The 17818-nt window shown below is 43.2% G+C and overlaps 1 protein-coding gene across 2 annotated transcripts in view; it reads right to left on the minus strand.

Moving 5' to 3' along the window:
* Window positions 1-2349: 2349 nt before the first annotated feature.
* LOC144158994 (histone-lysine N-methyltransferase SUV39H2-like) overlaps window positions 2350-17818 on the minus strand; it is a 45516-nt gene continuing 30047 nt past the window's right edge. For both annotated transcript variants that reach the window (XM_077690217.1, XM_077690218.1), the window contains exons 9-12: window positions 15925-16026; window positions 15583-15735; window positions 9213-9348; window positions 2350-2568 (exon numbers count right to left, since the gene is read on the minus strand). In XM_077690217.1, coding sequence (XP_077546343.1) covers window positions 2510-2568; window positions 9213-9348; window positions 15583-15735; window positions 15925-16026 — 450 coding nt within the window. In that variant the 3' untranslated portion in view covers window positions 2350-2509. The remainder of the gene's footprint in view (window positions 2569-9212; window positions 9349-15582; window positions 15736-15924; window positions 16027-17818) is intronic.

Genomic DNA, 17818 nt, shown 5'->3' on the forward strand with positions numbered 1-17818 from the left:
ATGAGAAGAAAGGCCATGGCTCAAGAAACTTTACTTGCATCTCAATTCATTGTTTCGTGCAGTCAGGCATTCATATACACACGACACTGACGCTAGCCCTGAAGACTGACCACAAATATGAAGTGCTTTGAACGGTATTCATCTTTAAATCTCTGGAAATGCACGCATATCGGGGGGTTTCAGAGCAAACTTAGAAAATGATCAAACCCAGCCCTCCTGGTTCCAGAGTGAGTTGTATACCGAACTCAGTCGCAAATCCTTTACTGTTATGCAAGCAGAGTTGCAGGGTTTCGTACACCAGTTGTACAGGCTGTAATGAGTCTACAATGCATAACAGTAATCATGGTTTGCATATTTCACCTCAGAACCAGCAAAAGCACTCTGCATTCTAGTGCTGAGAAAGCCCATGTACACTTTAAAGCATACGAACACAAGTGTTAGCCAAGCATGCGCAAAAATTGCATTCTGACTATGATAAGAATCCAGGCTTTTTTATTTTCATGCTCGCTAAGGGTGTATTTTTGCATTTCATGCACTCGCAAGACTTTTGAAAGGTCAACCACAAATATTTTTCACTAGCGTGACCTGGGACGAGACCTATGACGTGAAGAATGCCAGTTTGTCCAGAATGAAAAGTTTTTATAACACTTCTCCAGCTATTTTCATCATCAGTCACAAAGGTAACAGAAAGCCGCTCCTTTCAGCAACCTTGCAGAATAAAAAAGAAAATGCAACTGAACCACATTAAACATTACCTGGCAGAAAACCAGGAGTACCACATAACACTCGTAAGTAGTACTACATGCAAAACACATGTATGGCCTGCCATAGCCCCAACATGCGGATTTTAAACATCGCAAAATTCCTGCAGCCAAATTAACAGGAACGGAGGCCACTCACCTTGTTAACCAAAGAATAAATGAACTTTCCTATGTGAACTAATTCTGCGCGAAGTTTTTTGCAGTTCTGACCGCCCTTAGCTTTTCATTTACCCATACATTCTGACCACGAGCTTCTAGTGCAACTGCCAAACAGCATTAAAAGTCACCTTGTTAACCAAAGAATAAATGAACTTTGCTATGTGAACTAATTCTGCGCAAAGTTTTTTGCAGTTCTGACCGCCCTTAGCTTTTCATTTACCCATGCATTCTGACCACGAGCTTCTAGTGCAACTGCCAAACAGCATTAAAGGTTTATGTTTCAGAATGGCAGTCGTGAAAAATTAACATCCCAGTATTGTTCCCCTTCAATATCAGAAAATGTGGCAGCATGTGCTGAGAAAATATTGTGAAATGTATTACGGGAATACTGAGTAGTGACTTAGTAGGTTGATACTGAAATGCATCATTTTGAAACAAATTTCGCTTTTGTGCAAGCTTGCTAGGATTGTTTTACCCTACTACAGTGTTTTTGGAAATTTAAATTAAAGCTTGTTTTAGTAGTTCTTCCACACCCCTTCTGGCCAGCAATGAAAGAAGTGTGCCACGTTACTTGTTTTTAAACTCTTATCACTACTTGCTCTGATGAACCAAATAAAACTTGGCATGGCCAGGCCTGTCTGTAAAAACAAGTGTTTAATGTTTTTTTTTTCATATATGTATTAGAAAAACATGTTATATAAGCCTTTGCCGATTTGTACCTAAGGCTGACTTCTTTGCTTCCCACTTTTAAAACGATTCTTCCCCTGCTACCGTCCATAGCAGTGTAAAACCATGTTAACACCAAAAATTTAGCCCATTCCAGCAGTGCACTTTGCAAGCAAATTTTAATTTTCTCAAATTTACATCGGAAATTTATATCAGCCATAATTTTAATTAAGATTTTACTGCATTATAAAATTCTCACGAGGTTATATGCAAAATTCGTTGAAATTCATGGCATCATACAAAAAGAAATACCTAAACTTTTATGGAATAGAGTTGGAAGGTATGGGCTGTGTTATAGACACTCCCTCTCTATGAAATGGGAGGTTGTGGTCAAGCCTCCAAAACGGGTATGTCCCCCAGAGGATATGAAGACCAAACCGAGATGTAGTGGATAAATGAAAGAAAAATGACAGCACAAAGCACTACCCTAATTAGGATGTGCTGCAGGGCTCCAAGCCACATCAACACAAGACCCACAACAAAACTGACAATTGGGCTAGTCGGTAGCGGTTCTTGAACACCTTTAAACACAGCACACAATTGAGAGCGCCACAGTGTGCGTATTTACTTCTTGTGCCCACGTCCATTTTGAACTGTTTCATGATGTTCAAGAGCCCCAACCAATACAATAATACCCCGCAAAGCAGAGAGGGTCAAACTTATGCAGCTTAAGAAAATTTAAAGATGCTAGCTGTGCAACAAATGAGTTTGTAATATAACAGTTTTATTGCATAGAACCACTTGAGCAAGAGTACATAAATAAATTATTCTTATGGAATGCAATGAAGTCAGAATCACAGGTTGTTTTACAACTTGTAATGAACAAAAAAACGTGATAACATAACTGCCATGCTTGGCAGTCTTCAAAGGAATCCCTTGCAGTTCTTCTCTCCGCACTTGCACACAATTTGGTGGCCCGACCCTGAAAAAAATGTTAAGCACACAAAAGAATGTGAAGTCCTGAGTCTATAGAAGTTTGGTATCAAAAATAATACAAAAGAAATTGCAACATAAATGGCGAGAAATTTTCCCCGCATGCTAATTACCTTGTTTGACAGAATGCAACGCAGCATTGTATACAAAGAAAAGTTTCTCTCATACATAGAAATTTCTGCTGCTTTTAAAAAACAGCCATGCTAAAAGCCATGCACTACACCTCGCTTGTAAAAGCGAGAAAGACTTGAGGCGCATTAGGTTGCCTTGACTTGAGTGAACAAAATTATGCATGGTAGCGGTTTTTAGAAACAAAAGGAAACAATACCCAGTGGCAAAAGAGAGTTAACCCATACCTAGGGTGATGCATGCAGCCATTTATCAATGAACATTTTTCCAGCACCAACGAGAGCCGCAACTACTCTCAGGCCCCACATGCCTGCACTGCAAGTCCTTCATTGTATATGAATATATATAGGCACCTTCTCAGCTTGCTAGTTGAAAAGGACTTGCCGCTGCCTTCTAGAGGTTCTACATAATTAATTTAATCACTGACCATTTAAACAATTCGCAGCACAGTCGCTCACGAAAAAATAGCTTACAAATGAGAAAAGACGGCTGCAAAGCTGGGCTTAGCTTTTGTGCCATATGCCCCAAATGTGCCACAAGCCTCCCACGTGTAAAACTCCTAGAAATTAAGTGCCTGTTAACTATTTGCAGATTTTTTAGGTCAGAAAGAAGTCTCGTGAACACGTAGCTTGAGTGAAGTACAGAATTGCTGCCTGTTGGCTACACTTGCACTAAGGTACTAATCATCCGAGCCACTAGCACACCTATCCGGCATATCTCTCCCATTTGGAAAGACGGCAACTGGTCACACAATCGAAAAGAATGTTGGTAAACTTGGAACTCTTCATGACAATATTTGCCAAGTATAGTCTCACGTTTTACCATCGTGCCATAATCTTTTTTTTTGCATAATCTGTACAACAAGTTCTAATTATCGACCCAAAGTGTACTTTTTTTATAGCTATGCATATTCACACTCGGAAATATTCGGTTCAGTTTTTACTCTTCATATTTTATTCACTACCCAGAATTTGAAATTTGTGTGACACAATACGTGTACATATAGATATGCACATGCGTGCACATATGCATTTCATAGATGTAATAAAATTTCTTGCATACAGCCTTCGATCAGTGTGAAATACGCCATTCTTGCTTCCCAAACTTCGCTTCCCTACCATGTTAAAATAAAAATAAACATTTACGAAATGTTAAAGAAAGTGGTGAAGATGAAAACCACACTCCAGGCGGGAACCAAACCCACAATCTTCGAAGTTCCCGGTCCACTGCCTTACCGGTTTGGCTACTGGATCAACTGCATTCCCCCGTTTTCTCGAGTATTTATGTGTACCAGGAGTAACCTACACGTGGGAGTGGTAGCTTGTGTTGTGGTAGGTCGCTTGTGGATACAATCCTCCCCTGGGGAACATTTTCCTACTGTCCTTCATAACATTGCAAAAAAAACGCGGGGACACTTATCTCATGACGCAAGAATGTCTGAGCAACACCTCAATTGTTGCTCGGTGCCTTCTTTTTTTTTAATACTGACCTCAAATTTCAGACCCTCAAAAACTAACAATAGGTTTAACATCACATACCCATGCCCCCCTCCTCCCTGTGGACAGCAGTTCAGTGACAAGCACATACACCCCCATTTGTGGCCATAACGTGTTGCAGCCAATGAGAATTTTGTGCCTAGTTCTGGTTACGCATTCGCAGCAAATGGAAATTAGTATGTGTCCACTTTGTGATTACACATACCTGGGGTCAACAATTTTTTCCTAGCTTTCCTTACTCACCTTAGCATCCTACACTCCTGGTTTACCTTCCTGTCTGTCTGTCTGCCTGCCTGCCTGTCTGCGTGTGTGCGTGTGTGTGTGTGTGTGTGTGTGTGTGTGTGTGTGTGTGTGTGTGTGTGTGTGTGTGTGTGTGTGTGTGTGTGTGTGTGTGTGTGTGTGTTTTAAACTCAAACTATGGGTGCTTATGTTACTCACCACAGATTATATCCGAATACCACTCGTAAAATTACCTTCATTTCCATCCCATTGACTTTTTTACAGCAAGCATTTACAGTACGGTAAATGTGCTTTCTCCTAAACGTTCAAAGCAGGTTTCTTTAAATGAAGTTCTGCAACACATCTCACACAAAGCAAAAGATAGGCTACAGTCATTCATCCACCTCATCTATGGCATCTGTGCCACGTATAACTTTTTGCACACGGCATAATGCTCATAGCTTTTGAACCCCTTTTGATTTGCTGCCATCATTATGCATGTTTGCGCATCATTGCAGTGTTCACACATCATGCAGCAGAGATGCTAACGAATAGCTTTTTTCCTGCATTTCTGGTTAGGCAAGAGTTCCATCAACAGTGGGACCTTCAGATAATTAGCACTCCTTACATCATGCCTACAGGCTATCGTATTTATCTAGGTTTATCCATTTTTATCTACCCCGTCACACCCCCACCGCAAGGCATGGTGTCAAAATATGCATGTGTCCTACTATATGCATGTGTCCTCCTTGAATAGAAAAATTGTTTGCTCTTTGCTGTTCCCTTAAAGGAGCCATGAAGAGAAAACACAAGTTTGGTTCATTCGAAAGATTGCCTCGTTAGAACCATAACGACACCACTTATAACGCAAACTTCGCTCAAATAAGCTACATAATTAGGAAAAACGGGAATGGTCATGCGACCCACCAGCTCATTTCCCGCAACAGAACCTATGCCGTCACATGGGCTAAGCTCTGCGATTGGCGGAGGCCGGCAAAAGCAAACACATGTTAGGCAGGGCTTACAGCTTGCATAGCGAGCTAAATGCCCGTGAAACATACTGCACATTCTTTTTATGACAAAGAAGGGTGGAGTAAACGGTTGAAGGTCCGAACGAACTCGCAAGCGTGTGCGCCAATGCGTACGAAACTAGCGCGCCGGCCGAGCTCGACATCTCGCCGTCGCGCAGACGAATTTTCGGGTTCGAGGCTCTTCGGGGCCAACGAACCGTTCCAGCACGCACAGCCGCGACCTTGCTTCGTATCGTAATCCCTTCACAGGAGGTTGGCCGTCATATCGCCAACCAGCAAAGGTAAAAATAGAAACGAGGGGAGTAAGGAACAGCAAGAAGCGACGAGATAGTGCCAGTCGTCGCGTAAGTTTCGAATGGTGTTGGTTTGCTGCTGTCGTTACGAGCTCGTTTCCAGTTTACAACCACTGAAAACTTCAGTTTGTTCAGTTACGGCAGGGACCCTTACGTTAGCTCACTCCTGGAACATGCTGGCGCTCGTTGCCGACTTCGTCAAATCGCTCTGACCTTGGGGAAAAAAATGCCGTAAACACCGCGCATTGACGCTCGTATCTTTCTGGTCGAAGCAGAGAGCTCGCGCGAACGGCTTTCCATACACGACACCGGCCAACTGGCATAAGTGATACTGCTACTGAAATTGAACTATTATTAACCGTAATCAAAATACGGCACATACGTACCAGTCTATATTCGTCCGTCGCGACGGGGCTGACGAGGCAGCGGTGCCGACGGCTGGGCGTTCGTCTGTTGTGGCTATCGCGGAATGGTCGCTTTCACGTCCACCGCTTTTCCCACAACTCTTGCCGCTCGTGCACTTAGAAGCATTGAGCGTTTTGTGGTGTGAGGTTGTTAAATGCAAGCCCGAGCTCCTCGGCGAGAGTTTTGTTCTCCGGATCAGGCGATTCCATGACTAGGGCTGCGGGTGCACTAGGTTTTACTAGTATTTTTAAAATGGCCGCCGTCTCGATCGACTCCCGCGTGTGGGTGCTATATGGAGTCGACATACTAAGTATCTGTTTCATGGACCGGCTCTATGACGCCATTGTACACGTCACGGAATGTTCAATTTTAGCGGGAGATTTAAAATTTTGGCTTAAATTGCCTTATTTATCAGTGAATAAAGCATCATTTGCTTCCGGGAAAGCGCTTGGGGTACTATGAAACACCTAATCTTTCGAATAAAACAAACTTTTGTTTTCTCTTCATGGCTCCTTTAATACCTCTTCATCATGCAGCACAGAAGGTAACCCTAACATGTTATTAACACTGCAAACGAAATGGATCCACAGTTGTAAAATTTTCTAGCACTTTGTAACTGATGTATTTGATGCGTACACAAAAATGTCACCGTGCAGTCACTGGCTGCTTAATTTTCAGAGATACAGTGTGCTATCACACATTACAAGAAAGCGGGAGTGAGTACAGTGCATTGAGCTCTCCATCGGACAAGCAAAAATGAGTACAGTTGTGACTGGCGCCACGCCACCAACACAAACATAATACCATCTGTCGGACTTTCCAGAAAAAAATAGCCTTCGAAGCCAATCGTAATGCCAATGCTGTACCACCGCTGCATGACAGTCTTCAACTGCAAGCCCCGTGCCAAAATAATTACGTTCCGCACACTAGGGGCTTCAAAAAACCAAGCGGCAGGAAGAAAAGTGTGCATATCAAAACACATTAGTTGTTAAACGCTTTAAACTGTAAACTGTTTGCTGACGTGCCCACAAGGGGACCATCACCACCTCGAGTGCTCACTATCCTACACTAACTTCCGATGACTCAGTTAAAAAAATAAAAGAGCACATAATTATGCGCTTTCATTCTTTGTACGCTGTTTTATTCCATTCTTCTGTTTTGAAAACGCGTCAAAGATGCAGTGGCATCTCTGATACGCACTATCTTTAACTACCGTATAAACCGGATTATAGGTCGAGTGGGAATATAGGTCGACCCCCTACCCTGAGGTGGGAAAAGTTCACAAAAAAGAATAATTCGGCACAGAAGCGCACTCACAATGTCTCTATTTATTTTCGACGCCCGTCCGTCACTGCCACTCACTATGCCTGCCGAAGTCACTCGTCCGAGCTCTCAGAGACGTCCAAGGATGACTGCTTCGCAGTCATCTTCCATGCCATCAGGCGCGTTGCTGATGAAGCACTCCCTGAACGCTCGTGTAACCATGTCGTCGGGCAGCGACTGCCAAGAGGAGGACACCCAGCTTGACACGGTCGCAACCGGCCCGTATAGGTCTTTTTGTTGTCGCCGGCTATCCACTCATTGTACAGCTCGCGGAGCCGGTCCGCGCATGGCCTCCGGAGCGATCGTGAGCAAAGTTCCCGGATGAAGTCCGCCACTTTGTTCTCCAACTCGGGGCGGACCGCTTGACGTCCACGGAACGATCAGTTTCGTGGGGTTGCACGCGCACAGCTTAGCTTTCTGGCTCCGCCAGTACCACACACTTTTCTCCGAAACGCCTAACTGGCGTTGCGCCGCCATATTCCCATTCTGCTTGGTGACTTAATCGCCGTCAGCTTAAACGCCGCGGTGAACTGGCATCAACTGCCACCACTCATCTCGGAACAGAGACGTACAGAAATGTACGCACGCACGCACAATAAACGAGTAAAAGACGAAAAACTAGAGAAAAGCGCAATCAAATAAAAGCCTGATAGTGCGAGAGAGCAGTCCGACACGAATGGCAATGGCGACGGACTGCGCTTGCACATTGTTGCCAGACAACGATTTACATTCTGCCAATGACCGCTATATAAGACGAGGGGTGACTTTTGTGCGGATTTTTTGGGAAAAAAACTCGACCTATATTCCGGTTTATACGGTACTCATGACATTTACATACTCACACTGTGCCATAAGTTGGCAAAGGGTGCTTCAGAACCCCTTTTATGAAATCTCATTATTACGAAGTTCAAGGGGACAGCAAAACACTTTGAATTAACCAAACCTCCAATCAAACAAAAAGCACAAGAACAGCATTTTCACCAGTGGCAAGATGTCGCCGTTATTGATTTCACTCAGAATTTCAAATTCATCACCAAATCAAGTGTACAACACGAGTTGCCATGACAGTTGAGACTTGTTGCTAAAATCAAAGAGTAAGCGTCCACGACACAAACTGCTCACACAGCGCTGTGCGCAACAAAGAAGGTTGAGGACTTCAAAAGCAAGAGCTGTGTATCCTGGCAAAAGTCTCAACTGGCCAGCCACTTTATCAAGTACGTACTGCCGCAGCTGCAGTGGCGCCGACATCAGTTCAAAACGCGCCACTGTTTTCACACTTGAAAATTTTTAATCGCATTGAAGTGACGGTCACCTTGATGAATTTTATTCAGAATAACTTCCACTTAACCAATGTAATGGGTTCTAGCTTTGAATTATTGAGCAATTTCTTCCACTTGACTGCATATAAAATTGCCGGGATCAGCACATCACTTCTAATCAACCGAAAATTCCAATGAAGCAACTTTGAATTATTGCAAATAAGAGCTTGCTTCTGGACTAGTTGGTGCATTACTACTTATAAAACACTGCGCTAAATTGACGAAGACGAAGGGCGGCACAACACAGGATGCACACATACGGAAGCGCTTCCGTATGCATGCATCTCATGTTCCGCCGTCCTTCATCTTCGTCAATGTCAATTTAGCGCAGTGTGTTATAAGTTTGAATCATTATGTATATCGTACTGTTTTTGCATGAACTCAGTCTTTCACAGGCTAATTCTTACTCAATACTGACCCATGTTGGTTATGTTGTAGCCGATGGTCAGCTCTTCATTGATGGGGATGTCTCGACTCGCAAAGAAACCTATTCGTGGCATGTCGAGAATTAGGTTGTCAACCCACACATAGCAGGCCACCATGTTGGGGTTGCACTGCGAAGAAAGAAGTAGGGTGGCATTCTCAGCTTTGCCCTCGCACGTAAAATCCACACCTATTTTGCCATGGACTGGTAACTATGGAGCAGACAAATTTCATAAGCGCGAGATTCAGCTGAATTAAAAATTAATAAAAAACTGCAAGAATGCCAAACCCTATTGGCGATTTGTTGAATAACTAAAGGGGTGCCGCCAGCATTGGGTAACATGATGGTAGGAGCGACTCATGAATGACTCCTTTGACACTTCATCTCAATCTTGATTGATTGTGGGGTTTAACACGCCCACGCTACACGGGATGAGGCGCGCCATGGTGGAGGGCTCCGGATTAATTTTGACCACCTGGGGATCTTTACCGTTCGCCGAAATCTCGAACACACGGGGGTTCCCACTTTTCGCCTCCATCACAAAAGTGGGAATCGAACTCGTGTCATTTCAATCTTGGCCGTTCAGATGTGATTGCAGCAATCAACACTTCCCACGCATTTAAAGGGGCCATGAGGACAAAATACAACTTTGTTTAATTTGGAAGAACTAGCTTTTGCTAACTCATTTAGCTTCTTTTTAGACATGAAAGACACTTTTGTAACAAAAAAAATGAAAGAAATGTAGAAAAAAATTTCCTCTACAGTGACGTATTACAGGGCCAAACGCCGTAATGTGGCCCAGCACCATAAACATAATTATCAGTGCATTAACCACATGCCAGCCACCAAGTTATATAACTGATTTAAACTTGAGGTCCTACTACAATCGCCAGTCTCGTTCCTTGGCGGTGGCTTATACTGGTGGCTGCCAATCGCACGGACAAGATTCTGTGACGTATAGAAATCGCCAGAAAGTGGATGGGAAGTTGCCACTGCTGCATCTGTCTTCCTAATATCTCCACTATAATTCCATTCTGTCTGTCTGTCATATTCAGATGTCTGTCATACGATTAATATCATTGTTATCGGGACAAATCAGTCCTTTTAAGGAATACAACTTGTATTTTGTGTTCATGGCCCCTTTAAAGGGTAACTCAGGCTGGTGCCATATGAGCCTATGCTTACATCAAAAACAGCCGCCAGGTTTTACAAAGCAGCGGTGTAAACACCAGCTTCCAGCAACAAAATGCAAGACACTGAGGGCCACCCATTCAATCCCAATCCTGAAAACACTATCCCATCTACTCTGTTCTAAGAGCGAATGCTACATGCAATTATCCAATGCACATACAATATGTACAGTTGAACCCTGTTACAAGAGACACGGATGTACGAGACAAGCGGGTATAAATTCGCTCACGTGGTGGGCTGCCCTATCTTTCGCATTATTTTACTTCTTTTATAACAGACACTAGATATAGAAGACCATTGGTTGTAACAGACAGCTTATGCTTGAATTTTGGTAATCAATCTAGCTTGTAACAGACATTTCAACTTTAGACGCGGTGCCACCAGTCACTAACTGCAGCTGCATCCATTGTGGGAACAAAGGGGGACAACCAACATGTGCAGTCACTATTATAACTTCAGCAAACCCACACTGGTTCAGTCAGCTGTGAAACAACGACGAGCAGCTGGCAATGGAAACCCAATGTACAGAAGCAGTTAAAGCTTACTGAAAACCTCGTTATACAAGAAACACTCAAGGGACCCGGAAAACGTGTCTCTTGTAACCAAGGTCTCTTGTATGCAATGTTGCTAGCATGGCGAACATTAAAAAACCAATCAAACCACTTTCATTGAAATGTCTCTTATAACCAAGTGTCTCTTGTAACAGTGTCTCATGAAACGAGGCTTTACTGTGCCAAGTGTACGAGTGCGATTGCACATGCGAGCAGGGCACCTGCACGAACCAAGAATAATACCAGGAGCGCACACTGGCCTCTCCCGATCGCATAGCTCACAATCAAGAAGGATCGCGGATGTTGAGTCAACAAGCCTGATGAATAGCCAAGGTGCACAGCAGAAGCAGCTGTGCACTCAGGGTTCGTACGGGCTTCAAAAGCAAAAATTAAAGGGTTTTCAAGGTCCCGTCTTATGTTTTATTTGGGATTATTTAGAACTTTTTCAACAAAATGCAAAATTTTGATATTGCTAATACCTAAGAACATTATTGCACATTTAGATAGGCGCTATGGGTTCATGAATGCTCCCCAGCTTTATTTTTTTAATTTTATATTTACAGGTTTTTTTCTTTTTCTTGGTATTTTGCTGAGACTGTTTGATTGCAAAACTTAGTTAATGTTGCCTGCATCTCCTGCTTTGTCAGCAAGAGTATCAGCTGAAATTAACTAAGCAGGTGTTGCTGCAAGGCAGGATGAACTGTGTACACGTCCACCATTTGCACGTAAAAGCAAACGCAGATGGAGCATATGAGGCACAGCAAGCATGCAATGAAAGGCCGTCCACAGACTAGATGGAACATGCAAGACAGAGAACAGAAGCCGGCTTTCATGGGATTGTATCGTGACATGAATTCTATTGAGACGTGCTGCTCCCAATGTTGCCTCGTAATAATGAGAATCCACAACTCGTAATTTCACGCATTACACTGAAACTTAATTGTTACAATGTTTCTGTACATTTTTAAAACCTAAAATTCACAACAAACACTTCAAATTCTTGTGAAAAGATAGGGCCATTGGTTATGCCCAGAAAAATCAAGGGTTTTCAAGGACCCTTTAAAAATTCCAGGACTTTCCAGGCCTTGAAATTTAAACTTCTAAATTCAAGGGTTTTCAAGGTTTTCAAGGACCTGTGCAAACCTTGTGCACTGCGGCTATTCATCAGGGTGTCAGACTCAATATCTGTGATGTTTCTTCTTTGGCATGCAGCGGAAGAAGAGAAATCTTGAAGCGGCCGTTGTAAAAAAAACAGTGTAAATACAACAATGAAGCAAAGAAAGATTCAGAACCGCTTCATAAATTGTGGTGGCAAAACGAATTATAAAAGACTGTTTGCAACAAGCTGCAGCATTCTTTCGTGCTAATTTTCGTCATAGGGTGCCCACACTGAACTGCAGGTTCAGTAAGTGAGAACATGGCACCCTGCTTATAAGAGACATCTCATATAAGATCCAGAAACTGCTCTCTAGTGTGTGTCTTACAAAGGGGTTCAACTGTATTAGTGGTGGCAGTGCGGATGGCGACATCCTTGTCAGCAGAAAATGGTTACTTTTGTTGCAGAAAAATTTGCCAACCATGTTTTTTTTTCGCTCAAGTTGCTGAAAACTTCGCACAGATACCCAAGAGTAACAACTATAAATCTAGTCGCTCCATACGCAAAACTCAGCAAAGCTGAAACCTAATTTCTATGACCTTTGAGTGATTTCAGTGCAACTGTTTCACCATTTGACGTTTCCCACACTGAAATGTCATTTTTTCCTTTATATTACAAGTGTGTAGGGTGCGAGCAAAAACTTGGCACATAGTTCCTGTCATAAGGCACTTCTTATGCAGTTGTGAAAAGTCATGGGAAAATTAGGGTACTTGCCATTGCATCTTTAACGGCAAGGCACAGGGTTCGTACAGGATTCAGGGACAAAAAATTCAAGGACATTGAAGGACTTTCAAGACCCTGCCAAGGCATTTTTAAGGGTACAGGGGAGCACGTATACTAGCATTTCACTGCTGTTTTCACAGGCTAAACATTTGCTTTTTTACATCTTAAAAATTGACCTCAAGAAAAAGCTCTTTGGAGCGGCTCCACCCTTTGGAAGTGGCCAAGTTTACCCCCACCCACAGTAATACTGAGGGAGCTTTACAAAAGCCATGCCATATTTAACACCTTGAACTTTTTCGAGCTCTACGAATGCTCTTAATACACAGTCTCGGATAGCGAGGAACATAACTTAATACCCCTGCCATTCTCATCCCCCAAATTTCTGTGTTCATTAAGGGGAAGGGGGACTCTACTGGCTCTGCCCACCAACACACCCGTCAAAATATTATATTCCAGTAACACTTAAGAGCTAGATGCACTGTGTTCTCACATTCAGAGCTTTGCTTATCTGTGCTCGTTTTTATTTCACCCTGGAGTGTCAGCACCATTAGTATTCAAAACGTACTGGGGCAAAGCAACGGGAAGATATCACAGAAAAGTTTGGTGTTGGGCCTGTTGGTACATACTTTGAAGAACGGTGAAACCTAACCCAAATTCATGAAGTGCACAACAAATGTTATCTACCGCATACCGCTGAAGTGCGATGAAGTGTATACAGTCAAACCCGGCTATAACGAACCCAGATAGAGCGAATTATGCTATATATAGAACAAAAATAATTCAGTTACGGAAATACATGGGAAACATATTCCTTATAATGAAGTTAACATCCGATATATCGAACTCTGCGCACCTGAATGGCCGCCAAAATGCATGGTCTCGGAGCGGCGATTGAGATGTGGATTGGCCGCGACCACGGAGCAAGAGTTGCGACTTAGACATTGCGCCTCGCACAGAGCGACATGACGCCCAACACTTTCCGTAACTGTTTCCCACGCGCGGGACTCGGGACGGAACCCGCGCAGTCAGCGAGTCCGGACCAAGACAGCAGCATCGGTGAACTGTGGGAAGAGCTCCCCCACATTCCCGATGATGTCGCGAGTGAAAGCCGTCCAACACTTATAATGAAGCGCTTTCGGCAGTCAATGTGCTCCGCCAATGCTTCTTAGATTTTGGAGGACGCGGACTCGAAGTGATGCAAATAATGTTTCGTGTAGAGAACGCTATGCTAGTTGAAGCCGCCAAAACGAAAGTGAAAACAAAAATCACCGCTTTTTTCTTTGCAAAGTAGGCAGTTTAGGCGGGAAGTAGCTTTAATACTTGCAATAAATGGAATATTTCGGGTATGGTAACGGCTACTTTACTGTGTTCATTTTTGCATGCGGGGATGGTGGAGTTGAGGAGGGGGAGGGGGCTCCCGCGGATTGTGAACTAGTAATGATAAGTTCGTTATAGGCGGGTTCGGCTATATCGAACTATTGAATATATCGAACTAATCGCGGTGCATATTGCAATTCGCTATAAACGGGTTTGACTGTATTGGGCAGACGGGATGCTGTCTGAACGTTCGTTTAAAAGAACATGAAACTTCGGTGACATCAGGCGGAGGGGCAAACTTCCCTGCCCATTGCCGAGGTTGTGGATGCACCTCCCTCTTTGACAAAACACAAATAATTGGTAGGGGAACCACAAAGTGCGAGCGGGAGCTTATCGAAGCTTATCAAATGCGTAAGCATGGTTTGGATAAGTGCGTGAGTGTTCCCTCACTAATAGTATCAGGCAAAGAAGCTGAATATTTCAAAAAGAGCAGATTTTGAATTGCGTCATCAGCTGACCTTCTTACTTTAGTTTTTACGGTGCATGCCCTGACCTTGCTTTTCCTTCGAAATTTTATTCATTAAGCTGTTGCTAGTCCCAGCTTGTGTGTTGTCTACTCCCTCCTCGTGTATGCATCTTTAAGGCTAGGTTTCACCATTCTTCAAAACGGGAAGATATGTAAAATGAATAGCCGGATGAGGCAATGCAGAAATTAGTATGGAAAATTGGAAGGGGACCTATGCTAATTTCTGCCTCGTCCGATGCAGGGATTTCGTTCCGCACGAGCCAATGTGTAAAGCAGCACGCCTGTGCTCCGAAACTCACTTTAAATTGTAAAACGCATGTTTTGGACTGGGAGTGTTGATACGAGTCACGAAAACCTGGTCACATAATTGGGTCTGCTCTTTGTTGTCAAAATAAATCAAGAAGGAAAAAATTCCAGGCTTTCAAAGCCCTTGAAAACTCAATTTCCAATGTCAAGGGTTTCACGGACCTGTACGAACCCTGGCGGCATCTTACAGAACTGAGATGTACTGCCTTCACTAATGCCAAAAAGGCAAACTAAATTTCATGGCTGTTCCTGTAATGGTGAAGCACCAACGACTGAAATCAGTTTGAATCAACTACTTAATCCAAGCAAGCTGTACAGTGTAAAGTGCTGCAATGGTTTGTATTTTTACCACAATTACAACGCTGAACAAAGGCCTCTTCTGTGTTCCTCAATTAATAGAACTTTCTGCCTTATTTAGTCACACATATGCGGTAGTCCTTCAATCAGCTGAGCAGAAGTTAACTGTACGCTTGTTTGCAGTAATTCTAGTTTATAGCAGCACTTCACCAGCAGTGACAGGACAGTTACATGCTTGGCAACCACAAAAAGCACAGAACACAGCAGCAAAACAAAAAGAGGGGGAACAGCTATTACCGAGTGGTTGACGAAGCGGCCAACATTGCCAAAGGGCCCAGCATCCACCGTGTAGCCATCGTCTGATTCATAGTAGCCGATAGCGAACAGGTACGTGTTGCCTGCAGCAAGATACTCCTTGGCCCGGTCGTCAGCGTCCTTTTCTGATATAACCTGCACGACACGGAGATCAATATCTCCTTACATTATTAATTCTTCAGGTTTCATTTAGTGCCATTTACTTATAGTAGTTCATAAGGTGTACTTACATTATTAGGTCTAATTTACTAGGTTCTGATGAACCAGTGCACCTTTAATAGCACATTTCAAGCAGATGAGTCTGCATGGAGGAGACATACTCACCTGGCCAATGTATTCCATTACGAAAGTGCCCTTTGGAATCCGTTGGTCGGTCCGCACCCCCCAGCCGCGTCCATCCGGGGTCTTGAAAATAGTCAACGGGATCTGGTTAAAAAAACGATATTATTAATTTTTGCGCTAAGAAGGAATGTAAAAGGTAAGTTGGTTCTCCCAGCTCTAGCACACAACAAAAAATACGTACGCAGCAAAAGTAGACCGCTGGACCAAATTTAACCATGTGAATGAAGCTTGCGTGAATAAACGAAACAAAAAGCTCAAGCCTAGCAGATGGTGCTAGTAGCGGATTGAGCTCTATCTCTCATTCTTTTACACGACGCCGAAAAATCGCAATAAACTTTGGTGTTACGGTGCAGTGTCTGAAGAACCTAATACTTAGCAAATCACTTTACCGATCACCTGTCAGACCACTTAGCGCAGACGAAAAATAAAATTCTTACAAGGCGATGCGAGTGAAGTTTATTGTGCAACCGAACAATTTTCACCTTGTAAACGCCTCACTGCCAGTTTCGTTCGGCCCAAAGGCTCACCAGGTTAGCCTTAAAACCACTCAGTACCTGCCGAAGTTTGGATTAACTGCACCTTTGGACCCATGTGCAAGCAAAGCTTCATTTTCCATTAAGCCTCGCAGCTTTTGCCGTAAAAACCTGAATTCTGTTTCTGAAAATCTGTACACAAGTGCTAGCCATTCCACTCAAAGTGTGTGCAGCTGCTAGCAATGGCCGCTGATTGGCTACTATTTAAACGTGTTGCTTTGGACCTACCCTGACTAGTATTCACCGAATAGAAAAATGCTTTAGTGAAGATAATTAGACAGTAAGCAGCAAACTTCTAAACACTGGGTGCTAAGCAGCACTTTCAGTTTTTGTATTTCATATGATGGCTTTTTTTTTCTCCTTAAAGGGACACTGAAGTGGATTTGTTAATGTCGTCGATAAAGCAGTATTGAATTTACGAAGCCTGAAAGAAGAAAAAATACCATGCAACATTTGCAATGGCCACAACTACAGCAGAGACCTGAAACGTGCATTTGCCTTGTGATATGTTTGGACCACGTCCAAGATACTTTTAATGTTCATGCATAAGCACCTACACGGTTATTTTTCGTTAGGAAAAACTTTAGTACTTTTGGCAACAAGCATATGCGTTGGAATCTAGTTAGGATTTATTTTTGAAGAGTTCACATCAGTTTCGGCTTCGGTTCCTTTATGGCTTGCAACGTTTCCTCTAATCCCACATTAGCACTACTTCAGAAACTGCCATTTCCCACTACTCCCATGTTGTGCTTCAAAAATTGACTGCATAAACCTAACACCAATTCTAGTGAGCAAGTACTGTTTCATGCAGTGACGAAGGACGAGCCGAGGCGTACGCAGTGCTGAATGTCCGCCACGCCACCGGTGATGCTCAACTGAGAGGCGTTTCTCTTGCACCTTCAGAAATAGTTTGTTGCCTCTCCATAGTACCCTAGGCACATAACACATGGACACGAGGCCGACAGTTGGCCAACTTAAGGGGGGGACACAAATCTTGAGGACCAAAATTTCGCAAAAAAAATCAATTTTATGAATTAATTTTATTTGCAGTCTACAGGTCCCAAAGAATGTACTTGCAAAATATCATAGCTGTATCACAAGTATTCACAAAGCTGTCACCCTTTGAAATCGTCTAAATGACCAATTTTGCCCAAGTTTCCAAATTTTGTGCCGTTTTCTCAGGACCACTTTTTTCTCCAACATGTTCAGCTGTCGGGTACAGTAACTTGAGATGTACTGGTTCGATTTGTATCATTTTTGCTGCATTCGAAAGCTTATGAACTGAACAGTGCAATAAAACCACAAAAGTACAGAATTTCTTTTTGCTGACACAAGATTTTATG

The sequence above is a fragment of the Haemaphysalis longicornis genome, unplaced genomic scaffold, assembly GCF_048455015.1.
Source record: "Haemaphysalis longicornis isolate Haplotype H1 unplaced genomic scaffold, Haemaphysalis longicornis Haplotype H1 scaffold_10, whole genome shotgun sequence".
NCBI lineage: Eukaryota > Metazoa > Arthropoda > Arachnida > Ixodida > Ixodidae > Haemaphysalis > Haemaphysalis longicornis.